General features: G+C 39.5%; 1 protein-coding gene across 10 annotated transcripts in view; it reads left to right on the top strand.

The window, feature by feature from the left end:
- The window catches only part of LOC136422086 (SH3 and multiple ankyrin repeat domains protein 3-like), a 105577-nt gene that overhangs the window by 67385 nt on the left and 10375 nt on the right, over window positions 1-27817 (top strand). For 8 of the 10 annotated variants that reach the window (XM_066409732.1, XM_066409731.1, XM_066409733.1 and 5 more), the window contains 6 exons: window positions 405-477; window positions 3108-3181; window positions 3925-3945; window positions 4839-4963; window positions 6032-6266; window positions 13139-13252. In XM_066409732.1, the coding sequence (XP_066265829.1) occupies window positions 405-477; window positions 3108-3181; window positions 3925-3945; window positions 4839-4963; window positions 6032-6266; window positions 13139-13252 (642 nt within the window). The remainder of the gene's footprint in view (window positions 1-404; window positions 478-3107; window positions 3182-3924; window positions 3946-4838; window positions 4964-6031; window positions 6267-13138; window positions 13253-27817) is intronic. The other 2 variants (XM_066409729.1, XM_066409730.1) reach the window with 2 other exon arrangements.

Raw genomic sequence — 27817 nt, 5'->3', positions numbered from 1 at the left:
ATGTCTGAAGAGATACTAGTTTGAGATGTGGTCTAGTTCTAAGTCTCTTATCTATAGGATAATCTTGTAATTAAATAGTGGAATTCTTGGGATGGTTGTGGATGTGTCATACAAAATTCTGATGTCTTGTTACTGAAAAGACTATCTTAGATCCTCATCAACTCTGATGGTTCTGTCACAGCCTGCATAAAAAGTCTACGACATCAAAATAGTACAACGACCTACAATGCATGTGACCGCGCCATAAACTTATGGAGTTGAATGGGTACACATCATTGTGAAATATGCCTTATGGGGTTCCTCAAGGCTGCATATTCGGGCCCACTGACTGAAAAGGTCTTGAATCATCAGGTGCCTTGACCAAGACATGATGTTTATGGAGCATGTTTTTGTGTGTTTTACAGCTGGGGTGAAGGCACTGAGGGAGCAAAGGATGCACAGGGCTAAAACTGCACCTGCCTTACCCATGGAGAACAGGTAAGATACAGTCTACTGTAACAGTTCTATGTTTATGGGGGCCTGCATGGGGGGTACCCAAAAAAAATCATATGGTTCTTGTTGGCAAATGTGCTAGATGTTGGCACATCGGCAACCAAATCCGTTTTGCGTTTTTGGCACACTTTTGGACAGATTAGCCAAAGAGGCTCGGTTGGCATCACTCCACGGTCATGGTAGGAATATCGTGAAGATTTCCTTTCCCAAGGGCACAACGTCGGGGCATGTTGAGCATCGAACCCGGGACTTATTGGTTCTTAGTTCAACGCTCTAAGTAACCGTTGTGCCACACCGACGCCACTACACTGGGGTTACAGTCAATGCTTTATGCTAAATTCAGGAAGTTAGTGGCTACGTATTTCGTGCATTTGCATGCTGTCTTTGCTTTGAGCTAAATTCAGACACCGATTATACTTGACGTAGAATGCAAATCTCCCTCTACATGTCTACCCTGTCCCCCAATGACCAGGTGGTCTAGGACTAGGTCGGTGGAATGCACGGATTATGCTCTACATTAAATTTGAGCAGCTCGGCTATGAATTACATGGAATTAAAGCGGCTGATTATTCTCCACATAAAAGGGCATGGAGCCCCCATTTACGAGTACCATTGCAAACTGGACAGAGAGTGATAAAGATGTACATGTAATAGGGTGGTAATACTGTAGCTGGAAAGAGACAGTTAAACTGTCCACTAAAATGTGGCCAGATGTTGATTTTGCGTTGTATGCCAATGCAGCTGCTTGTAGTACCTGGTACATAGCAAAGGGGCCTGCATGCTCTTTTACGTGGAGGCTAATCAGTTATTTCAATTCCACATATCCGTACCCCTCAAATGTAACATAGAACGTAATCAGTGCATTCTACAGCAAGCATAATTTGCCCTGAATTTAGCGTAAAGTCAAGCCTTCCTGAATTTAGCGTAGACTAAGGCCACACCAATTTAATTTCTTGGTTAACGGATTTTTATTTTAAAAAAAAAAAAATTTAGAAAAAAAAATATCATGAAAACAGAAGGCTAGACTAAGGCCACACCAATTTAATTTCCCTCTGTTTTCATGATTTTTTTTGTGAATAAAAATTTTTTTTTTTTTAAATAAAAATCCGTTAACCAAGAAATTAAATTGGTGTGGCCTAAGTGTAAGACGTTCCACCACCCCCATGCAGATCCCCATTCAACAGTTTTGATGTTCTGTTTTTTTTTTTCTCATTAGAATCCACTGTTACAATTCTATATGGTGAAACTTTATGAGTATCATACAAACTTTAAAAAAAGATGGTGTTATAATGGCTGTAAGATGCTGTGAAAAAATTACAGTTACAACCAGTTACTTTTGCATTAAGATAAAAAGCCCAGAGAACTTTATTTGCCAATCCCATTATACTGTAAGCTACCACTCCATAAACAGTTATAGACAGGCCGGTTTTCGATTTTCAGTGCCAACAATTTTCAACTACTCAAAAGCAGCTAACTTAGCTCCTGTGGTGATATTGAAAGGAGATATTTTCAGAAAGAAGTGTTGGTAAAACTGTCGTAACATTGCAACTTGTCACTGTCAGTTCTATAAACATTTGACATAAAAAGCATGTGTGTACATGTATTAGCAAACTCTTGCATTATGGCAATGTAAATAGCACTATTGCCCACTTTCAATTCCATAGCCAGTTCCGAAAGAGTATGGCAACATTAAGTACCAACATTAACGGTTTTCCCTTCGGCGCGTGCCGTTCACCCAAGCAACGTTGATGAGAATGACGGTAGATCTAGCGTCGTGGCTGCCACCATGGGGCAATAACTGTTCCATTACCTCATCAGCGCGCCCCAGTCCCTTTGCTGTGGTTAATGGGGTATAGAGGAGTATTGATGTTTCGGCAATCTCGGCTGAATTGGATTGAACGGAATAAATACCTCCCCATACCTCCAACAGAGGGGGAGAGCCTGCGGATATGGGGCCTGGTGTAAGGGTGTAACACTTCCAAAGGGATTACGTTTAGTAAACGTTTGTTAGAAATCGAGACCGTCATTTGTGTTAGAATGCGTCGATATTGGAGACTGCTGTTCTGTAACTTGTGAGTTTGCATTGTTCTTTATGATAGAGTTAAAGAGGAGTGAATTACGTACCTTAACTGTAGTAAGATCTTTACCAGTGACCACCTCTACATAAGGACCACCTGGCCAATGTGACGAGTTTTTGATGGTCCCTTATAGCGGCCACATAGCCAGATGTTATTGGTCCCCTGAGTGGTCTTCTTGGCCAGCTTTGACTGATATATCTTCCTCATTCGTTGTTCCAAGCCACCAAGGCATATATAAATGTGCAGAATTGCTAGGGGGATAATTTCCATTTTACAACATTGGAAAATATTTTTACGTAAACTTCTTCATACATCATAGGTAGTCATTTTGTCACCTAGAGACTTATCTTGAGACAAAAATGAAATTTTTGTAAACATAACCCCCTTGAACTGTTAAGAGGTAATAAGTGGATTGTTGATGTTATTTTCATTGACATTAAGTGCCTCTTAATAAAATTGTCCTTTCAGTTCTGTGGGTCTAATTGAATTACTGTAGATTTGATTGTGTTATGACGTATTTGTCGTTTTTGTCCACAGTTATAACAAACCCAGGACCGCTGTCTTGAAGAGGGACCAGCATGGATTTGGCTTTGTGCTGAGAGGAGCAAAAAGTAAGATTCATTCCAAACTTTGAAACCCCCCTTAATATGTATTTTACACACAAAAATCTGACAATTTGTGTTAATTTTAATGCAAAGCTGTGAATTGTATTGCTAGAACAATAAGGCTATACTGATTTAATATGTGGATGACATATTCTATCTGGACACCCAAAAAATGATGTGAGCATGAAAAAAAAGTTGCCTTCATTGTAAAATCTAAGTGGCTGGACAATTGACTGAACGCACAGAACATGGTATACCAAACAATGAATTCATTATTTTTGTCCTCTCACATCTTCTTCTTTGCCTTTATAAAACTTTGCTCAGTAATATCCATGATTGTACACGTGCTATCCATGTTATATATTTTTTTTCTATCTAGCATTTTGCAGCTTCTTTGTTCATACAGTTGCAAAGTTTTTTTAAGAGACGAAAATTGATACGCACAAGGTTGTCATCCGCAGAATCAAGTCAGAGTGGCCTAACATTGTAATTTGTAATGCTGTCCAAATTGTTTCGTTTTCTTCTTGGCTGTATAATGTAGATGTTAGTATGATACATTTGTATGTTTGTGTCCTACATTTTGTATGTACCATCTCTTGTAGATTTTGTGTCAGAATCTTGTATCTGTCAACTTTCCTGTGTTTTTGTGGTAGATGCATTTTGAATGGATACCTTAGCTTAGTTCTGTGTACATGTGTACGTGCTAACTTTGCATGTGCTGTTTTGCCCCAAACCTCGCTGCACAACAGCCCCACGGGATGGGGAAGAGGGTAAGCAGCCAGCGTGAACGTGCAAAATCCTTATACCTCACTAGTGTGAACATGCAAATCTCACAACTTACAATGTACATGTACCAAGTGTGAACGGGCAAAGTCCTTATACAGTTTTGTTTGTACCTCGCTTGTGTGAATTGCAAATCTCACACTTCGCTTGTGTGAACATGCAAACCTCACATCTTACTTGTACCAAATATGAACATGGAAACCTATATAATCTATATACTTTGCTTGTGTGAACAGGTAAATCTTACATGTAAATGTACCATGTCTTAACTGTCTTAAAGTTATACTGTAAGTGTGAATGTTTCATAACATACAGTATCTCTTCTTCCGTAACTGTCCAAAACTCTCGCTTTTTACAAAATCAAAAAGCAAGCTGTCGTGTACTTTCGCTTACATCGTTCTTTTGTGTTTGTACAGAATTTTCCTGTTTTTGATATTTTTAACATATTTGTGTCAAACATGTCCAGCCTGTAGTCCCTTTTTCATTTTACCATTTTCCTTTTTGTTAACACGTTTATCGACTGTAAACCTCAAAGAAATCTTTGTCTAATGCGTGATTCCTCAATGTTCATTGTATTGTTCTGTACCGACAATAGACCGATCCCATAGCCCCGCCCACCTCCATCTAAACATAGATTATGCAACATAAGAAATGGAAATATTTGACAGACATGCAACCACTCTCTCATTGGTCAAACCGCTGATTGCCATACTCTCATTGATTGAACTGCTACATGTAATTATGATCGACAGTCAGGATTGGTCTATTGCGAACATGCCTAGTAATAACACAAATGATAGTAACTTTAATTTTTACAGTTTCTGAAGGTTGTAACAAAGATTATTGCAAATATTAATAAACTGTAATTTTTTTTCCATAGCCCTGAATCCGAATGTGCCTTTCACCCCGACCCTGGCCCACCCAGCGCTGCAGTACATGGAGAGTATCGACCCCAGCAGTGTCGCTGAGAGGGCTGGGCTAAAAAAGGGAGACTTCCTACTCCAGGTAAATATGAGGGTCTGCATGGGGGGGGTAGGGACGTCCCTGTGGCTAAACTGGTAACAGTTTCGCAGTTGAGCTCCTGTTTCAAATTAGGAAAGGGCATCTCGGATTTACAAATTACGGTTTAAGTTTTACTACTTATGATATTCCAGCCTTTCTAAGTCTGGTTTGTCAAGGGACAAAATTAGCTGTACAGATATGGTGTGCAGTGTGTATCTCACCCCATACTAGAAGTGCCCCCTGTTGAGTGGTGTGAGTACTGCAGGCAGCTACACATATACATTTTGTATACTGTCACGTTCACTGGATTAACCGGTACTTTGGTGCCAACAACAAAGTTAAACCAATTACCACTTGTGTGGTCCACTCCACCCTGTAGCCTCCCCCGAGGACATTTTAATAAATGTTGAGTTGGTTAAAGAAAAACACCCATGAGTGAAAATACAGAAACCAAACTTTTTAAAACCAGTAATTTTTTACCCAGAGATTGACTACAAAATTTTGAAGACATAGAACTTTACAGAGTTGCTATATCTTGAAGAATAACTTCAATTAGTATTTATTCACTTAATTATAATCAAAGAACACATACATGTATATGTAGAACAAAATCATTAATTCTCAAAAACTATTCATACCCAAAAATTATAGATTTGATGTTTTTCTCAAAAATAAAATGTAGTACAGTGTAATTTATTCAATTTTCAGTTGTAAAAAAGGAACAATGGTTGTTTGATTTCATTTGCAAAACTATGACTGAATTTAAACAAGAAAGGGTATGAATAGATAATTCCAGACATGAAATCTTTTTGTAAAAGCATGGGTAAAGTACCTCTGAACCATGAAATTACACAAATACTATAATTGTGTAATTATGTTTTTTGATGTCTCTAACTTACATGTACACCAGTATTTTAAAAAAGAGCAAACCATTATACATGTATATCAAAATATCATGACAGTTATGGATGATTTTGTTGTTAACTGATGTTTCCTTGTTAACTGATGCTAAATTAGGCATTGTCGGTATTGTGATTTCGTTCTTGACATCTTTGCCTTCCTTTTGCGTAGATCAATGGCGAGGACGTTCGTCGTTTCACGCATGCACAAGTGGTGGAGCTGATACGAGAGTCGCGGGATGTGGTGGTGATGACGGTCGTGACCGTTGACCCGCAGCTTCGAGCGGCGCTGCAGCGACAGAAGGATGCCCAGAAACGAATCAGCATCGCCGCGCCCAGCTCACCGAGAGACGAGGACGAAATCGTGGACTTAAGAAGAGAAGACACAATTGCCAAGGAGTTCCTAGGTATTTATTTCTCAACATTTCCATTTTACTGCAAAATGCATTAAACTTCCGCAGTGGTTTTGTTTTGCAGTAGGAGGTAAAAGGAGGTTTCACGGTGTTTTGAATGTGCGGTTGAAACATTTATATTTGCATATTTGCAGTGTTATGATTTCATGGTAAGAGGTCACCATGTAAACTCGCAAATTTAAAACATTGCAAACATTTCAAGATTTATAGTAAGGGAGCATGTGTATAGAGCTGTTTCAACATTGTAGATAAGATATTTGAAGATAAAATATATTCATATTAATATTCAAAAGAAGAATCTGTTGATAAATGTATATTAGCTATTGTTGAAGCCTAAGTCCAAACGAACGTCAAAACCCACTTGAATTTTATTATTCTACATGTCAATGCTTTTATTTTACTGGATGCATTGTTCTTCAAGGTTTATTCTTTTATTTCAAACATTGTTTTGTTTTTCCACAACATAAAAGCCAGACAAATTTGCAACTAATGTGTGATATTTATTAAAAGGTGACGGCTTTCCTATAAGCCTGCACACAGCCATTACATACAGTAGTCTGTGTTTAGTCCAGTAATCTCCCCTGCCCTTGTAAGGACATGTTTAGAGTGTTAGACCTCCCCGGTAATCTTAAAAGGTGCTCAGGACCTAATCCTAGCAGAGTCGCTTATCTTTAGGGTTACAGTGTAGTTTAGTGGCCTGTGGGGCTCTTATAGCTTGTCTGAAGTCAGATCCAAGAAAAGCACTGAGAGATCTCTTATCATTTACATAAGAGATGTGGGCTTGGTGGATGTACTTTATTGTTTGTAGGCATTAGAAACATCTTTCTGGACAGAATTGTGAATGTTTAAAATTTCCTAAAATTTGTAAGTGAAGGACAAAAAGTTGAAAAGATTAGGAAGGGCTGGGAATGTAAAGGGAAATTACTTCTGTTTTGAAAGAAATTGATGAGAAAAGGAGAGGGCCCAAAATGGAATGTCCCTTTGGCATAAGAAAATGAATGAGTTTTTCTGATTACGGTACAAGCACAATTTTCTATGGCGTAATAGAAATAGGGAGAATATTTTGAAAAACGATTCTACAAATATTTTATCACTCAGATTGCAGATCAAAAATTTTGTCTCCCTTCACAGCGTTCAACCTCCCCCAAAAAAGGCTACAGTCGGCAGGTTTTTGCTAGGGTCAGGCAGGTTTTTGCTAGCGTCAGTCTGGTAACACAACATTCTTTTGTCTTAGGCCTTTAATACCGCTCATCCATACCTGATTGTCAAGCGTTAATGGACAAACTAGCCATACTGGTACAAAATGTAACTTAGATGTACATGTGCAGCTATTTAGAGCAATGGCAAATTAACACTTTGTGGTATTACTGTTGCATGGAAGCCTTACAGATCTTTTAGAGTCGTAAAGTCTTTGTAATAAGTTTTAAAATCATTTTTGAGTTAACATATGGTGTCATAGGTGATTTCACTCTGTCCATCATTTGAGCCTTAAGAACAACAATGGAAACCTGAGATTTATCTTATCAAGAGAATCTTGAAACTTTCCTGTCCTCTGAGAGAGAAATCTTATCAAGGAAATCTTGAAACGTAGAAATTTCCTGTCTTCTGGATGTTATTCTTTTGTAATGAGATGTCAGTCATTGAAAGTTTTTCTTCAGATTTTATCACATACCTGTGCTATTCAGTGATGTCTTACGATCCTTCAAAAGTTGTTTTACTGATTTTATCCCTTTGACAACAAAGCTATGGTAGTCAGTGACGTCTTTAAATCGTCCAGGAATTTTTCTGGCTAGCATTCTTGTCAAATCTTAAGTGTCAGCAGTCTTCTAGCCTCCCTAAAGCATTCGATTTGGCTATAAGAAAAGAACAATATATGCTCTTGAAACCACCTTGCAACCCCCCCCTGTTCTAACAGTTTTGAAGGACCTACATTTTATTAAAGATCATTTTCTGTAAAGCCATTTTAATTTTACGTTATTTGTAACCGTAATTGTCTAATTCCACATTAAACGTTACCGGTTAAATTTAACATAACATGTAATCAGTTCTAAGAAGCCATGTAATCTGCAATCAGTAACCCCCCATGCAGACCCCATTGTATATGTCCAGTCTCTTGTGCAATACAGCCCCTGGCGATGCAAGATCTGGACGATTTGCGCGCTTTGTATATAAGGCTTTTTTTCTAGGCCAGAAATAAAAAGCCAAAAGACGCACTATTTGTTTTACTCATTGCACGATTTACTCTCTTTGTATATGAAGCTTTTTTTCTAGGCCAGAAATAAAAAGCCAAAAGACGCACTATTTGTTTTACTGGACAAGGGTCTTAAATGTGTTATCTTGTTCATCTACCATTTGCTCTTTTAAGCCTTTGGCTAACATGATCTTTCAGTGTTGTTACCTTAGTGAGTGCTTTGGTGTGTACTTGTTTGGGGGCTAAATTCCTGATAACAAAAGTGGTGTCTGGCTAGACTGTCTGAGAAAAGTGGGTTTACACAAAAAAGGTGTCTGTGCTTTATTTACTTGTAAAGGTAGGGCTGTTTTCAAAGGTGTCAGTTTGAAACTGTCAGTTAACTGCCCAAGAAGACCACTCAGGGGACTGATAAAATCTGGTCTACATGTATGTGGACAGGTGGTTACTATAGACAGGATCATGCTTGTGTTGATGGGGAAAATTATCAGACGGACCACCAAAAATTTGGAAAAAAATGGTCATATTGGCCAGGTGGTCCTTATGCAAGGGTGGTCACTTGTACAGGTTTGACTGTAGCACTTTTGTTACAAAGCACCTTGACGCAACTTTCCTATCCAACAAGACTGTTTTTAAAAGTGACAATTTGAAATCGTCGTGACATAGCTTTTTAAAACAACATTTCGAAATGTCCTGTGCAGTATTACAGTACAGGAAATTCTGAAAGACCACTTCTGCTACGAACTGCCATGACGCAACTTTCCTTTCCTACAAGACTCTTTGGTGTCAATTTCAAACCCTCATGAAGTCGCTTTTTAAGATGACATTTCGGAATGTCCTGTGTGTTTTGCTGCATTGCAGGAAGTTCTGAAAGACCACTTTTGCTACAAAGTGCCATGACGCAACTTTCCCATCCTACGAGACTGTTTTTAAAAATGACAATTTGAAACCATCTTGAAGTAACTTTTCAAACAGCATTTCGGAATGTCCTTTGTGTTTTGCTGTATCAAAGGAAGTTGTGAAAGACCACCTTGGGTCCTTGGTGGATTTGCTACAAAATGCCATGACGCAAGTTTCCTATCCTTCTTGCAAATACTTTCTCTGGCGCCTACAAACCAACAGTAACCTCCTGTTAGCTTAGCCCTCTCCTAAGTTAGCTAACTTCCGAGATTAATGCTTTTATAGTAGCCTGGATGCCAGACTGTTTCCAGGGCCTTCACAGAGCCTGTTGTCCCTAGAGCCAAGGAGCTGGCCTGTGTACATGCATGCCCTGGACACAGTCTGGCACCCAGGCTAATTTTGAAGCAGTCAACAGAGGCCTATAAACATAGAAAGCTAGCCAAGAAAAGGTTTTTAACCCGATTGTCTACAAATTATCAAGAGTTCTGTTGTAGAATTATTACCTTGCATACCGGTAAAATACAGTCCACTGAGAGACAATCTTTTGAAATGATATCTTGCCACGCATACAAGCTTCAGGGCAGGGGAGACCTTCTGTCACACGGGTGTACAATAAATTGTTTTAAGATTGCTGGGACAAAGGAGTTCAAAGAAGGTGTTCTTGCTGCCACAAGTTTGCAGTTGACAAAACAACTGTAGGAATGCAATGTAAGACAGAACATGTGTGATGTATTTACAGTGAAAGCTCACTGTGAATAAAAAAGTGATCGTAAAACCACCGTAATTATCAAGTATCAAGAAACAGTTAAAAAGTCAAATGGACTTAAACTTCAGCCATCTGGGATGTGTATTTTGGAATGTGCATTGCAAGGAATGCTGGGATGGTTTCATGACCTCCTCTGAGTAAAGACCAAAACATTTTTCAGTGCAGGCTTGACAAAGAAACATCCTTGCACCTTCCACAAACAAAGAAAGGGAACTAGAATCCCAAAATACTGTCTGTTAATTGTCACTATAGAAACATTACCTCCATAGATTGACAGAGAGTCAAAAGTCGGGCGCTAACTCGTGCTAAAGTCAGAGCCAAGTGCGGATGTGTTTATTTTGACTCCCTGGAAGTTTGTGTTATGTTGTGGTGGGATACCTTGGCACTGTCTATCCCGTCTGGCAGTTCTGTGGTGAAAACACGCTTGTTGAAAGTTTACAGCGGAGTAGGGGAGGTTATATACAGGTTGATCTTTGACTCCAGGAATGCACCTATTTGAACTTGAACTCTTGCCAGTGTATAACAGTCAGAGAGAGCAGGGTTAGTTCATTTTTGATTATGGGCCGGTAGTCAAAGAATGATTTTTTTAACAGAAGGTATACTAGTAGTAGATACTATAACAAGTTCATTGGGACTAACAAATGTAATTTCACGGTAGAAGGCAAAAAAAGGTTGAAAAAAATTCTGTAGTACAGTAGTAATACATTGGAAACGTCTCAAAAGTGGCCATGTTGGCCAGGTGGTCCTTATGTAGAGTGATACAAATTAAAGTGTATATGTACAGGTGGTCACTTGCACAGGTTGGACTGTTGTATGGCCATGTAACACACTGGCTTTGCAAATACATGTAGGAAGCCAGTATCTAGCTTTACACTTCTAAACTATCTGTGTGGTTCCTTTCCCATGAGGAACTGATAACCATCAACTTCCCCTGCCAAATTGCCAATCAACACGGGGCTTTCAGCTGATGACAGGCTTTCTGTTTGGTTAGTGCTGAATGGAGGAGCAGGCTCTAATGGCAACCAATCAGTACACTATCCCTGGTGCTGAGAGATTGGTGGTGGAAATCCTCATTGTCTGACACCCTCCTCTAGGGGGATATTTGGATGAGAACAATGTGAAGAACATACTGTTTGGGAAATTTTCCTTCTTTTTCCAAGTGTTATTTGTGCTTTTGAGATTTATCTTGTGAAAATTTGTTTTATACCTACAAATTCTGACAGAAAAATGTCATCCCTACCTAACACATTGATGGTATAATCCGCAGATATCTGTCAGCGTTATCATTTGTAGAAGAATGATTGAAAAGACAGGAACAAACAGTTTGGGTGGGAACATGACCATTGACCGTGGCATGGGTTTAGGGAATGGCTCGGCTCAGCAAAAGTTACTGAAACGTGAAGATCTTTTGTGAAAAACCACTATCCTGATTTCATAGTCAACTCCCATGTGCTGTGTTGAAACAAAGCCATATAGAGACACCAACAAACAATATCACACCTAGTAACAGTGTTTTTCTGGGTTCTCAACAAATACTTTTACCATTCTAGCCGAGAAGTTTTTATTCTAAAAGAATAACAACTATAACAAAGGAAATTCCACTCATACACCAACATCTGCACACGAGAAGTGCTTGAAAACCATTGTTCCATTCTGCTGATAAATCTGCCTACCCATTGTTGGAAACCGTTTCCCAGCTTTGTCCAACAATTGGTCCACGTTTCTGATTGATATGCTGGGTAACGTAGTGTGTAGGATGAATCGCGTGAAATGCTTTATTGCCTGCGATATTAGTCTCGCGCCTTGGAGGTAGAATTCTTACTTGTCCCTCAAAAGCATGTTGTATTTTTAGCCACAAAAGTGTATTTTTGTCTGATTAAAATTCCTTCACAAAGACTTTTATCCCTTAGATGTTACAGACAATTAGAGGAAAGGCTAGCACTGTTACGTGATACAATCTTGTAGGTTGTGCTTAGAATATTTCAAAGAGTATTCGTTTGATGAAATTTCCAAAATTTCTATCCCAAAATAAAGGATTATGTTTCAACATTGTCTTTGAAGAACTTAATTGAACATGGAGAAGAAAATAGCTTTCGCAAGGTTGGCGTGTGCTTAGTTGAAACTGTTTTGACGGGATTAGGCCCTAAATCCCGTCATTATGTTTGCCTAAGCGCTGTGTAAGAGTAACAAGAACCGCTAATGTTTTAAAAGTGCCCTCCAAACTGTGCACCCCATGTGTTCCTTCTACCAACAAGAATACCTGCTTTGCATTACAATTGTCTAGTCCATGGAGGTGAAAAAAAGGTTGACCTCTCTCACACATCGTTGCTGTGATTTCTCCATTCACCTTATGTTTTCCTTGGTCATGGTGCCGTGAACCAGGCTACTGTTTTAGAAAGGCCCCTGCTCTCTGTTGGATATGGAAATAAGGTCACAGCTCAGTGCTCCCAACAAGCCTAGCATACATATTTAGCACCATGTATTGAGTTTCCCCCTTCCATTCTAAGTGCCGATTTACATGGGGGTGGTACAACAAGCCACAGCAAGGAGATTAGACAAAACATTAATCAGTTGGAGAGAGATTATATGGAAATGGACTGTTTTATTGGCTGGAAGTGATCCCTTTGTGTGAAGATTTGATGAGAATTGGGGTTGTGGAGTGTAGGAGGGTGAGTAAACTTCCCGCCCTACCCTGCCCACCCCCTGAGTAAACAGAGGGTTGAGTGTGCCACCTCCCAGCGCACGGGTCTGGAATGCCACCAAACCACTCTGTTTGGCTGCTTGTTTTCGGAGGCCACTGGCTCCGAGTCCCCACGTTTTACCAGACCATCACAATGGACGTATGACCGGAGAGCGACGGTTTCCACCCGTAGGGCGCGTAGAGTACCGGAGCAGAATCTGTGTCTGTTTTTCTGGCGGCGTTTAAAAACTGATCAGGGACAATGTCAACACTAAAGAAAAGGTTTTCCATTCGCCGGCTCAGAGGCTTATCCGTCTTGTCCTTCTTTCAAGCAGGGAGCACCGACGGTGGTGGCCGTACCGGCGTCGGCAGTGGGGGAAAGTCGCCGAACGTGACGAAAGTGCGAGCAGCGTCCATGGTCGCCGACATGACAATCGACGACAAAGGTAAGCCGCACTCGCCAAATATTCTCCTTTATTCTCTGGCAAGATTCGAACACTGAGGGTGACATTCTTACTAAAGGTCAGATAGTGAGAACATGTGCCGGGTGTCTCGCCAGTGGACTTATATGTATACCCATGCCTTTTATTATTGTAGACAGCAAAGGGTAGAAATATTAAAACATGGACGTGTTATCGAGAATGGCTGGCAACAGTTGCGAGTGTTTTTGGAGGGTAGGATGTAGTTTTTAATGGGGGTTGAAGAGGGAAAGTATACAGGGCCTGGGTATCACGTAACCACTGCTGTTGTTTTGGGGGGCTCCAGTGGTTTGGTCCAAAAGAACAACCAAAGCCCTGAGGAGGTAGAATTAAAGAAATCATCACTGCTATTGTCTTACTTTTGGTAATTTCTTCTGCTGGAGGAAACATTGATTTTGTAATGGCATTTGAGAAATAAACAACACACGAACTATATTACTGCTGCTTATTGATGAAATATGCAACAGCAACTGGAATTATATTAAATATATTTTTATACAGTCTCTAACAAAGAAAAGAGAACAGCAAAATACAAAAGGGGAAAAGCACTAGTTCAAAAGTTCAGTCCGTTCTCTTGTTGTTCCTACCTTTTGTTGTCTTTTCGACTGTTTGAAGAAAGGGCTCATGAATTTCCCCCTGCAGCTTTGTGTGTATTCGATAAAAACTACACCATAAAGAAAGCGAAACCTACCGAAAAAAAGAAGGTAATTGTGAGAAAAAGGACATTTCACATGAAAAAGGATCAAGAATTAGGTACTAATTGCAGTAATGACTTTTCTTTGGGATTCAATTTGGTCTTTTGATTGTGGGCATTACTGATTTGTTTATTCAAAGGATTTCATTGTTTGTGTTTCAGTTTAGTAATACCAAGGTAATACTGTAGTAGATTTTGAGAAGCGAAAGTTTATTTTGTTTGACCTCTGTAGATTTTAAACCAAAGTACATACAGGACCATTAATTCTGGGGTTTCTAAAAGTGAATATGATTTTTGATATGTACAATACCGTATGCAACATAAATGATTTTGAAAGCACATTTTTGTTAAATAACAACACTTGCGTATTGTGCAAGGATCTAGTTTCTATGATTCCAGCAAAGTGCTGGACAAAAATAACATGAAAGTCCTGTCTTGAAATGGTTGACACATGGACGTCTGTAGGAAAAACCCCTTGGGTGCCAAAATATCCCTGTGTCAACTGTCACGCACATGTGGCCGAAATTCGCTAACAAGAAGCATGACAACTTCCTGATTTGTAGTACAGCAAGGCTTCTGTTTGGGTACTGGGTTAGTTCTCTTGGGAAAAGAACACAGTACATACAGATGTGTGCGAGGCTTCATACTTGTACTCAAAAACACAGACTGAAGTGTGTCTGAAGTGATATCCAAGCAGATGCATGTTGGGTTCAGCTCATCAGTGTTTACATGTTTCTGAGGCTTTTTACTGAAAATTCATTTATTTTCTCAGAGACACGATTTTGTGGTAGAAAGGGGAAAGATTTTTGCGTGTTTCAGATTTCTAGTTGAAACAATTCTGTATGGAAGTAATATATTGGAAAGGCATAGTAACCGTGTTACGAAACTACAGCAAAGATTTACAGTATAATGTAAGTCTTTCCAGTGATTCATACTTTCCTCTTTCTCTATCCTAAAAAGACTATACAAACCGCTGATACATGCGTAAAACACATAAAGTAAGACTCAACATCTGCTTGGAGATAAGTCTGAAGCTCTGACTGCTGTATCAGTTATATTGTTTATTCTGCTTGAATATGATATACTGAATAATAAGTAATATTACTACAGTATACTTCTATATGTTGTATTTCTTGTTTACAGTTGCGTATCATACTATGATTAGTTAACACATATTGTTGGCACAGCTATACTATCCTTACACTTTTAAGGACACAGTAGTGAAGGTATTGTTTGATGGTTGTAGCCAAAACAAGTCATGTATCACTCTGGCATGCCTGATTGTTCCCTAGTGAAAGAACACATTTTTCACCATGTGGGGAACATAGAACATCTGCATACATAATCACATAGGTGTTAGAGCAATCAATTTTCAGGGCTCGAAATACATTTTCGGTCAACTTGCACTGGTGCAGATGAAAGAAAAATCATTTTCACCAAGAAAAAATTACTTGCTCAAGAAAAGATAGTGACCTTTACGGATGTTTCAGGCTGACTTGTAATTTCTTTATTCAAGGCCACTAAAATGTGTCCCAAACTCGTAAAAATGTGTCGAATACAAGTTCAAAAGGGACACAAAATGTTGCTTACTTAATGTGTAATTCGTTTAAGCACCGTTTCTTCATTTGGAGTGAAAATTAACGTGAGTAAAAGGGATACATTTCTACTGGACACGGTGGTAAATATAACTTGCACCAGTGCAGGTCTTCTTGAAATTACGTGCACGGCTCCAATTTAAAGTGCACAAACTTTCGAGCCCTGATGTTCCTACCCACTCTGTGGTTGAAGGTTAGTTGTGATGTTTTTGCCAGACCGTGGGTCCAGTGTTGTGCATCCGGCGGCAGGAATCGCACCAATAATATTTGGCGAAACCACAATATGGTTTCCTGTAAACCCCCAGGCTTTCCCAAAACAAGAGTGCACACGTTCTGATGCAATCCTCAGGACATCTCGACCATGTCTCAAAATAGCCCACCGCTTCTCTAAGAGTCTAACACTGGATGACAAAATCACGCATGTAATTTTAAGGCAGATTTGTTTCTTTTTAGTCATTAAGGAATATTAGGGTGGTCCCTGATAAGTAACAAAAGTAATTGGTGACAAGACCTTCATATTATGTAACGTTGGGTAACCTAAATTCGGGATTTTTCCGATAATGGTTGACTGAAATCAATCTAGCAGAACAATAAAACATCCTTTTTTTTCTATTATTCTGTCAGTATCATGTACTATCTTTGCACTAATCATATATATGGTAGATTTTGTCTCTAGTCGTGCTGACACCATAATATTTCAACTTGAAACTACCGTCCGCCGCACGCACAATGAGGGTGTTGTCGGACAGGGGGACACATTAATTCGGGAGAGAAGATTCGTCTTGAATATCTTACCGCTAATCACATTTTATACAGCAGCAATTCGTTCCATCCTTGGCTTGAGGAGAGTGCTATGGATATAGACGTGTCCAAGTAAAAAAAATACACGAAAAAACGGCCGTACCGCACACATCAGGCCAGTTCGGGAACAAGCCGTGTGTTGAGTCGGTAGAACTTCACTCAAAGTCGGCCCATCGTCATCATCGGGCAACGTGTAACGTTACATTATTCATAGCAAGTTAGCTGGATGCCGTAGCAATGGTAATACTACTATGTCCATGTGTTCCTTGCTGTGTTAGGAGCAAACTTTGAGGAAAATATCTTCCTCAGTCCACTATCACACGCAGCATTTAGACAAAAAAGTGTTCCTCACAAACCTTTGTCGTCTGCTTGACAACAGGATTCTGGTTAACAATATGGCGGCGGGAAAATACACGTGCCGTAGGTTGTAGCAACAGAGAGGAGTTTTGATGATTAATCACACTTAGAATCCAGTTGTAGGTTAGCAAAAGAGATTGTAATAAGTTGTCTTGTAAATAATTGTGTTTAGCAGGAAGCGGATGTGACATTTTTCTTATAAACCAGCCGACAACCATGTTGTGTACTTCTCCCACGAAGCCCTCAGACTGTTCCAATAAGGGGCGGAGAGTTTTTGACCTCGTCTCCTTATAATCCATGCTTATCGAAGCTTTTCAGACAGTGTTCTGAATACGTAAGTCTGTCAGGTTTGCATTTCTAGCGGTATTACTTATGTTGCATCTAGCACATATCCCTAAATACCCCGTTTTCGAAAAATCCCGACTTTAAGTACCCCACGAATTTAGGTTACCCAACGTTACAACTAGTACTGTAGATCTTGGAAATTTTGCAGTGGTTTTATTTTCCTGGTGATCTCTTTGCTACAAATTCATGATACTGTGAATGTTTGTTTTTAATGTATTACTACTATACTACGAAATTGTTTCAACCACAAATTTGAAATACTGCAAAAACCTCCTTTTTCCTCCTATCGCAGAATAAAATTCTTGCGAAAGTAAATGAAATTTACAGTACCATTTTTATCTTCAAGCAGATGCAAGGATCCAGCACAGTGTTTTACATGCGTTTTCTTAACATTTAGTTCGTCTTTTTCGAAGAGAAAAAAGCAGACCAATAGTCTAAAAAGAGGTATAAAAGGCTCCCCAAACATGTGTAAAACACTGAGCCTTACCCAACATCTGCTTGGAGATTGGTACCATTCATGCATTGCAAAGTACTCTTTAACTGTATATAAATACATACACTTGTTATGCTTCTTACATAAATAGTTCGTCCCAGTTTCCAAAGCTAGCTCGTACAGACAGGTAAACTTCCACAGGTGGTCTCATCCTTCAGGTGGGCACTTCAGGTGTCACCTGAGTTGGCAGGTGCCCAAGGTGACCCCCCCCCCCCTCAGTCTGTGCACGCCCAGGTGTATTTCCTGTCTGAAGAAGCCTCACAAAAGAGTGCCCTGACCTACGTCTGTAGACACAACAAATTGGCCACCATTAAACTGTTTCTACTCTGTATACTTTTCGAAGACCCTTTGTATACTTTAGAGGATCACAGATCTTGAAGAAGAGATAATATTTGGTTTTTGTTTATATATTCCTCTGTACATCTTGAAATTCTGTCACTCTAGAATCTTGAAAAAAGTTCCTTGTCTGATTTTGTCTTGTTAGCAGAAAGCTGCCTTCTTGACTTGAAATTGAATAACACTTAGCATATTTACATTTGGACTTGTGTTTCAGGAGTTCTTGTATACAATGTAGGTGGGAGGTCTGGGATTCTAGTTTGCGGTTTTTGAACATAGATTGCTGTTCTTAGCAGTCATAGTTGGACTAGCTTTTACTGCACACAATGCCTGTCTGTCCCTACTGACCGTGGTTTTGCAGGCCGCAGGACACACTGACACAGCGAGCTTTTGTTGAAGATGACCTTTGAGTTCGAGGGATCTCGCAGAAACCCCTAATAATGAGGTCTAAAAGCCTGTCTGTCTTGCAAACTAATTATAGCTGGAAGGTTCTTTGAGTGTGCTCCTTAAAGTGTGCTTCTTATGTTTAGAGCTTTGTAAGTCTTTTGGTGGAGATGATTTAAAGAAAAAATTAATTGTTAGGAGTGTATCTTGAAGTGAGGTTGATATAGTGCCCATCTTATAGCCAGGGGGTACAAAAAGATCAAAACTCACAACTGTATACACTAGAGAAAATAATGATAGCTTTTGTGATAATCGGTATGACTCCTGTCAATCAAAACAAAGCATTCGTATCAAAAATAAAACAAAACAAGGTCAAAAAGTAGGTGTGTGTTCTGCCGAAAGGCGGTAGTACAGATACAGACACAGATAATAGTATTCTTTGACTAACATATTCTGCACTAACATTTTTCTTTTAAAGCGAAATTTCCCAAGGTATTACTGTACTACTGTCACTGTACATATACATTTCAGCAATTCATCTGTTCAAAAGTACAGATAAGATCTTGTGTTGAGCTGACTGTGTGTATCAGTGTGAACCAGGTCCCCAGGGCCTCGGCACATTAACTTGTCAGTGTCTGGTGACCCTGAAAGGATGAAAAGGAGTCTGTAAGGCCGCTTGGGATTCCCACGCCTTCTCTGATAGTTCTAGCCAATGCCAGCAGTTGTAAATCACCTACGGATCGCTGAATGAGCGTTTTAGAATCTCCGCCGCACGGCGTTCGCTCTAATCTTTACGCTATTAAGCGATTCCGCACATTTGGTGTATTAGATATGGACAAATCTGCTGTTAGAAGAAGGTTGACATGTTGGGAAAAAGAGCTGTGAAGTTTTCGGTGCAGTCAGCCGAATTATAAACGGTAATGATGATAGTAGGGAGGTGGTTGCAATTTTCTGAGTGCGAATGGAGGGGGGGGGGGAGCTTACCTATAAATGTTGACACTGATATTCAGAAACTATGCATGTTTGGTTTGTTTAAGTGTGGCTGAGTGGGAAGAAGTATTTTTGTCAAATCAATCATTTTGAACGATCAGGAAAATGTGACACAAAATTCTGCCATCCAAAGCTTTCTTAAGAGACCACATGTATCTGGGTCAATCAATTGTTCCTGTCATAAACAACAGGTATACGACCCTGGGTATAGGAAACTGATATGATCTATCTGTAAAAGATGGTTTGGCATAATTGCATAGTACATGTTGTCTATAATGTAATGGTTCTTAGCATACATGTACAATACCTCTTTGCAACAGCTCTAAGTTTCAGGAATAATATTACAGACAATGTTGTAACACCTTCAAATATTTTTTAGTGTTCACCTTCATTCTTTTACAAAGGAATTGGAAACAATATTGTGTTGAAAACAGGAAGAAGTGTACTTTGTTTCCTTGTTTTTGGTATCAAGGAATCTTAAGTACTTGGTGTTGTTGATTGTAAGAAGGGGAGACATTCTTTAAGAAGCCCTTATTTATGTCTTGTCACCTGCAGAGTGAAGACTGCTTAGTGAAGCATTCCGATAAAACGACCATATGGTCACCTCCGCTTTAGCAGATGGAGAAATACATAGTTAGGGGGGGGGGGGGCTCGTCCATAATTGTCATAAGGTCTGCGAACCAAACCCAAATGCCTTCATATAATTTTGTTGATCACAAAGCCGTACTTCAAAAGAGATCTGAAAAAAATGCATTAAAAAACGACCATATGGTCGCCTTCGCTTTAACAGATGGAGAAATACTGGGGGGCTTGCCCATAATCATCATAAGGTCTGTGAAACTTACTCAAATGCCTTCATATAATTTTGTTTATTCCAGAGCCGTACTTCAAAAGAGATCTGGAAAAAAGCATTTGGCCCTATTCTTGTTAAATGCATTTTCAGCTGCCAAGAATAATTGGCCAAAATTCCAGACTTTCTTTGATATTTCGAAAATCTCTTGCTGCGGGATACATGTTTACAGCCGTCATAGGCATTCAGAAGTTTTGGCATAGAAAAGATTTCCTATGAAAAGGAGCCCAAACTCCAGGTGGTTTTGGTTTAGGACTCGCCCCTACTCTGTAATCATATAAATTACCAGTCTGATAGGAGCCCTGCACTTTGTGGACCTCTAAACTCTCTAAGCCAATTATGACGAATGTTCAGGTCACCTTGGTTTATCAGCTGTGCAGGTATGCGTATCGAGACCATGCTTTGATACAAGGATCTTTTTTACCAGCTACTGGCTTAGGGAACTGTATGGATTGCGTTATTCATAACACAAATTCATCATCTTAATTCAGCAATTTTCTGTAGAATGTTTTTTTTCTTCCCCCCTCCCAAGAGAAATTGTTTCCCTCTCTTTGCCCAGTTTCACATGAAAAGGTGTTATTACACCCATTGTTCAGAACCAGTTGGCGACCCAGCAAGACCCGGGTCTGCTAGGCAAGCCTATCCATTATTGTCTGGGTGGATAATCTATTCATTTTGGTAGACACAATCCTTTCTTGGTTTCCAAGGGACTCTGAAGGGGTTAGCCATCGTTTTTCACGCGCATTACTGTCAGTATTGACGTAGAATCATTACCAACACACAAAGGCAGAGATGTTGTTGATGACAGGGTCTGGTTTGAGAAGGTTGTAATATTCAGTCAGTTAAGTCAGGTGTGCAGAGATTGTACTGATATCATTGTCCAAGGCCAATTTGTAGTTCTTAAATCATCCATCTTAAATCTGTTGTTGCCTACGCAAAACAACTATTTGAAAACAACCAGTTTTGAAAATGACTTATATGTAATCTGAACCTAGCTAGTCTGTATCACAATTTTGCTTAGAATAGAAGTTTTTCAGGTTTTGTTTAACAAAACAAGTTCATTCAATTTCTTTGTCTTCTGATCAGATCTATTTTATCCCAAGGGCATTTAGAGGTCATTATGACCCTTCTTTTTTTTCCTACTGCAATAGGTAAAAAGATGTTTTATTTATCTTTATAAATTTTAAGGCCATAGCATTGAAAACTTGAAGTTGAAGGCTAGCACACTGGTCTTCAGTGACTTTGAGTGATTTATCGATAGTGCCAATGGCAAGGGGAAATATCTAATGTCTGTTTCTTTATTTGCTAGCAGGGAATACTGTGATCTAAAAATTCCCCATTTAGCACCAGATGTGCGATATTACCTAAGCCTCGGAATGGCTTTTCTAGATTGGTTTCGAAACGATCTTTGTGTACTTTAGCTAGCAAAGGTACCATTAATGCAAATGGATACCAGGGGTACATGTAGGTAGAGAAAACTGGTCTGGATGCCTTTCTGTGGAAATGTTCAATATCAGAGGCAAATGAAATACATCTGTATGCAGTGGCACTATTTCGTTGTTATTTCTGGGGGAGGTTAATTCCAATTAGAAATCTTTCACTTTAAACATGAATCGGATGCTCTGAAAATTTGCAATAGAACATCAAATCAATCGAAGGGGGCATTGAAAAATGCGGGCCTGCATGCCCTTTTACGAAGAGCGTAATCAGTTTTTTTTTGTATTCCACAGAATTCGGAACCAGCCAGACCGTTCAAATTTATCGTAGAGCGTAATCGGTGCGTTCTACATATAGCGTTATTTGTGCCTAAATTTAGCGTAATGCGAAACAAGTCTGCAGAATTCTATGTATTACATAACCACTGAGCTTTTGGGGTACCCCCTATGCAGGCCCCCAGAAGTGGCTGCGTCCTAGACATGAGTTACATACTGTGAATGTGCATGAATTGCATAACAGTGGGGTTCCTTCCCTTCTGTATTCTACGTTTGGCCCCGATTCAATGACAGAATGATCTAGAGGCAGATCAGACTTCTGCGGTTAGAGCGTTTTGGAACAAAGCCTACTGGTATTGCCTTCAACTGATGAGGGCTCAAAATTTATTTTTCAGGATAGGTGCACTGCTGAAATGATAACCTAACCTAAAGATATACTAGTAGGTGTACAGAAAGAATTCTAGGAGCACATTTACATAAAATGAAGTAGAATGTCAGCAAAACCTAATTACAAACCTGACTTACTCTCTTCAGATATTGACTTCAATATCATAAACAAGTTATATAACAAAGGTTTAATTATTCTTTTTCTGGAATATCAAGAATATGCTATACGTACGAATGTACATACTAATTACTATATACAAATATCTAGGTGCACTGGTGCAGCCATAGTCAGAAATTAGGTGCACAGCTCCAATTTTGGGTGCACAAAGTGCATGCAGTATGCACCCAGTATTTCAAGCCCTGACGATGTCTAAGAAAAATTCTCTGACTGTTGAGAGCATCTTGTGGTTTACCAAGTTTGTCCCTTGTCTATTTAAACTGTGCCAATGATATTGCCCCTGTCCACTGTGTTAAATGCAGTTCAAACTTGGCCACATGTTCACACTTGGTAATAGGCACTTCACGCCTACCTACAAAATGTTACAGGTGCTAAAATTAGGGAGAAGTTTTGGGAAACAGTAACTAGATTGTCCATTTTCCTGTCGTTTTTCTTTTAACGTAATAGTTATATAAAACTTTTAATGCATGGTACATCGGTACATCGTCATTGGTGACAAGGATAAGTTGAGAAATAAATGGGTGATGATTTTACCCCTCCCCATGTGAGGAGTGGTACGTCCTGGTGGAATGACAATGACACCTGTTCACACACCATCCCTACTTCCTCCACATACTTACCATGACGGTGCCAAGTTTTGCAGCACCACTTCAACAGTGTACACATGCCTACCCTGTTTGTCTTGTAACCTCACTAGATGTACACTCTGAAAGGAGGGGTTTTGACTATTTGTGTAGGCCATCACTACTGTCATTGGAGTATGTTTATTTAGCCACCAAAAGGTAGACTTAATTAATATGTAATTGCTATAGAGGATTACTTTGTAGATAGATAAATAGAACTCCCATTAGACATTTCAAGGACATTATATATGGACTTTTAGAATCCATTCCAAGACTTTCACATTTACATGTACATATATTACATCATGTATAGGCCATCACTGCTGTTATTGGAGTATGTTTATTTAGCCACCAAAAGGTAGACTTAGCGTTCACACTCATTTTTTTCAATCGCGATTGAAGTATAATCGCGATTGAATCGATCCGATCGCGATTGATTTTTTCAGTGTGAACGCTCCCAATCGCGATTGGAACGATCCAAAACGATCCAATCGCGATTGGATTGTAACTACCTCCGGAGGTAGTTTGAGAGGATTAATCGCGATCGGATCCAATCCAATCCTATCAAATTTTGAGTGTGAACACAACTACGATTCACTCCATCGCGATCGGCGGGGATTTCGGCTGGTTCCGGGGGTGGGAGGTCATACATTCGGGTACGTGGGGTCATAGTTCGCATCGCGCGGGAAAACAAACCCAAGCCACACACGTCAGATCGCTCTCTTACAACAACAACAACTTTTCATCGTCAACAATGCCCAAGAAGAAGGATAAAACTCCGTCAGCAACTTCAGCTGGTGGCAGGTGGCGTGATGAGGAGACCAGGGTCCTCATTGCAATCTGGGGGAGAGAGGAGGTGCAGGCCAAACTGGGGAAATGTCACCGAAAGAGGGACATTTACCAGATGATCGCCGATGGCATGGCGGAGCACGGGTTTGAACAGGCATAAATAATCAATTGTGCTTCAATCGCGATTGGATCACGGCGTACTTTAATCCACTTGGCGAAAAGCAGTGTGAACGCAAAAGTTTCTTTGCGTTCAATCGCGATCAGATCGAACAATCGCGATTGAAAAAAATGAGTGTGAACGGGGTCTAAATTTTGTAAATGCTATAGAGGATGGATGAACAGATGGATATATAAATAAATAGAAGTCTAAGACTTTAAGAATTAATTCCAAGACTTTCACATTTACTACATATATTTCCTAGAAAGACCTAGAAGTGAGTGTATCGATTTAAAAGTTCCATTAGGAAGTAAAAACCAACGACCTACTTCTACTTTAAAACAAGCTTCTCTGATCTGATTGAATAATCTATCTCTATATCCCACTGATTCGTAAGAAATGGTACTTCTAATGGGTTGTACATTTTCAATACCAACATGTGATTTGACTCTTAATGAAAACAATACTCTAGTCACAATTGAATAATCCTACTCATTTGCACAGAAAGAAACTGTGGTTTAATCATTTAGAGCTCAAATTGTCTTCAACAAGCTGATGTATTTTTTGTTTCTTTGTTTGAAAATGTGTCTCTGTGAGGACAATGCTATCTGCATGCTTTTCGAAAAACTTTCTTTTTGATATCAAGTTCCCTTTTTTTTCTATCACATGCAATACAAGCTAGATGTTATCATTGTTAACGTAGACACCGTAGTACTCTATCTATTGTGTCTGTGTTGCAATGTAGTGTTACTAACATTTCGGCGACTCTTTTGTAAATATATAGAGCAGAACTCAGACTAAATTGCCAAGAGAAGAATATAGAAGAGAGTCAACCCAAGGACAAAAGTCTGAAAAAGCTGTGGCATTTGCACACCAAGAATTTGCATGCCTACTGTGCTCATGGGTCCTTCACTTGGTATGGTCAAACACTAGGCAACAGTACGGACTGCAAATTAACCATGCAGCCAACACTGGTCGGAATTCTAGTCTACCAAAACAGACCTTGGCATTTCGTGAAGTCTTCTGTGACATTTTTATTTTTCTGTTCATCAATCTTTCTATGTTTCTGAATATCATACTTCCTGCATTCTGTTACAAAAGAGATAAAATCTGATTTAAAAAATGCTGGTTATGTTTTTTTATGGTTATGTTCAGATAACACCATTTCTTAAAGGTTATATGACAATGAACTTTATTGCATATTCATGCCCAACACTAAATGCATTAGGTAACATGAAGTGAAAGAAAAGGAACATTGTGCTATATATGTAAGTCCCAGTATCAAAGGTATTTTTACATTGGCTAGTTCAATGTAAAAATATTCTGGAGTTTTCATATCCCACTGGATTCTGATTCGTAGATATCTGATTGGTCCTCAAAGAATTGTGAAATGTACAGGATGGATGGCTGGTCCAGGTGCAACATCTCTTCATCTGGATTCGACCAATCAGGTTTCAGGTTGTAAATGATTGACAGCTTGAGAATCTGCAGCTTCTCTCCATCTGAAGTCAACCAATCGGGTTTCATGTTAGAAATGATTGACAGCTTGAGAATCTTGAAGCATCAGTTAGGCCTTCCATCCTTTGGCAGTCTTTCATGAGAATTTTGTGTACAGTACTGTTTTTGGAAAAAAATCAAACTCACAAACTTGCCCATACCTTTCTTTCAGAGAGAAAGAATTCTGATTTGATAGTAACACAGTTGAAACGACCTTGTGTCAGACCTACATGTAAGTGTAAGAGAAGCCTTCCTTAGTTAGAGTGAGGACAATGCACAATTGATCTGACATTACATGGTACCCCCTAACACGGCCATGGGGCCTACTTGTTAAACACATGGAACAGGTGGGGATGAAATCTTGGCGCTCCCACATCCAAACACTGGTGGTAATTATGAACTGCCCAGAAATGTTCAATACACTTTTCTTATGTCCAGATATAATGATGATGATGAATATGGATTATATTGGGTATGTCTGGCAGAAATACACTTTTCTTCTTGAAGTGTTCCACATCAATGTTAAAGGCCCAATTTACACACACGTTTTCGAGTCAACTTGGAGTCCACTAAGGGCTGTGCAAGGAGAACCCCAGGCCACTCAAGTGATGTTTTCTAGTAGAAAAACTTCACTTGAGCTACCCAAAGCTTCCCACACACAGCCCCAAGTCCACTTCGAAAAGTTGTGTGTAAGTCCAAAAACTTGTGTGTAAGTCCCGGCCTAAGGCCTTCAACAGGAAACTCTGTGTCCTGATGTGACAAGTTAAGACCCTATAATCCTTCCTTGCTCCTCCCTAGAAGCGTCTTCTGTTTCCTGACCTACTAGACCTACCCCAGGACACCTGTTATGTATTTGTCACAAGCTAGACCCTTAGAGAGCACCTTTTGAATGTGTTAACCTTTCAAGAAGTCACCTGAGAAAAGGCAGAAATACTTGTGAATGTCCTTCTACAATCAGAAACTGGGGGGTGCTTTGTAATTGTAGTGGGTAAAGATTATCTGGGATATGTGAAACTGCTTTTGTTACACGTCCCTTTGTTCCCAGAATCTTTCGCAAGAACAAGTGGATTTAAGTGCTGCTAGTTCTCCTGAACTTATTAAGTGTTGTCGGTCCTCCTGAATTTTGTTGCCAGGATCCCCACATGCAGACCCTCTAAAATGGCTGTATTGCAAGGTGTCAATGCCATGAACTCGTTCCTGAAAATCTTTCGCAAAAACAATTAATTTTGAGTAGGTGTAACCAGCCCTCTTTGACTGTTGTCGGTTCAAGTGTTGCCAGGGTCCCCCCATGCAGACCCTCTAGAATTGCTGCACCTGCCCATCACTTGTGCGACCTCTGTTGATGGACAGACCTGGGGGTTTCCAGGGTCAGACAGTGTACACCACCTTATATGGCGTTCTTTGTGTGCCCCTATTCTCAGGAAATAGTGCATTCAGCAGCCACAAAACACTGTCAACAGTCTGTGTGACTCAGGCCACCTCAGGATGTGTGCACAGGTAGAGACCACAAATTTGCCAGGCTTTTGTCTTTAAATCTAACGTGCCAGTTGTTGTCCTTACACCTTTCCTGTCGTCTTGAAGAAGTCTGGGATATTTCCTTGCGATTAGGGTCAAAGAAGTCCTTCTCACTGCAAATAGTTAACACAAACAACACTCACGTCTATGTCCATATGAAACCCAAGCTGTACAGAAGTCTTTACATTTGATTATCAAAAGATTTGTAACTTGTATTTTCTATGTATGATAAGCCTTATTAGCTAGTGATTACGGTAAGGAAAGTCGGTTAAATGCATGTCTCAAGTGTTTAAGTTACCGGTACATTGAAAGTATAATCATAACAGTTATATCAAGTTCTCATGTAAAAAAGTTTTTCTCCCTTCAAAATCTTTCTACCTTTGCTGGCCATGCAATTTTTACAGTGTAACCAATAAATGTATGCCATATTGTCCAACACACACTCACGCAAAATCTCCAGCTCCAAGCAGATGTAAGGATCTGGTTCATTCTCTGTATTTTATGCCTGTTTTTACCAGATATAGTACTCTTTTCTGGTATTGTATTTTTCAACAGTTCACCTCCTTTTTTTAAACAAATTTGCTTCGCCCTGGCTGTGCCATCTGATTTAAGAGAAGGCAACCTGTTGAAAAATTCAATTACTAGAAAAGAAGACAAAGTATTGCAAAAAGAGGTGTGAATCACCACAAATGAAAATCCTTACATCTGCTTTGAGATATCTCAGTGCACAGCCAAGCTGCTAAAAAAGTATTTTGGCAATAGGCTACTGTGTTTCCATATAAATCTACAGTTGTGCTATTGTTACACCTCTCTTTGTGTTTTAAAAAAA

This window comes from Branchiostoma lanceolatum, chromosome 16 (genome assembly GCF_035083965.1).
Source record: "Branchiostoma lanceolatum isolate klBraLanc5 chromosome 16, klBraLanc5.hap2, whole genome shotgun sequence".
Lineage (NCBI taxonomy): Eukaryota > Metazoa > Chordata > Leptocardii > Amphioxiformes > Branchiostomatidae > Branchiostoma > Branchiostoma lanceolatum.
The sequence above is the reverse complement of the archived record's forward strand: the minus strand, read 5'-3'. Positions and strand labels throughout refer to the sequence as shown.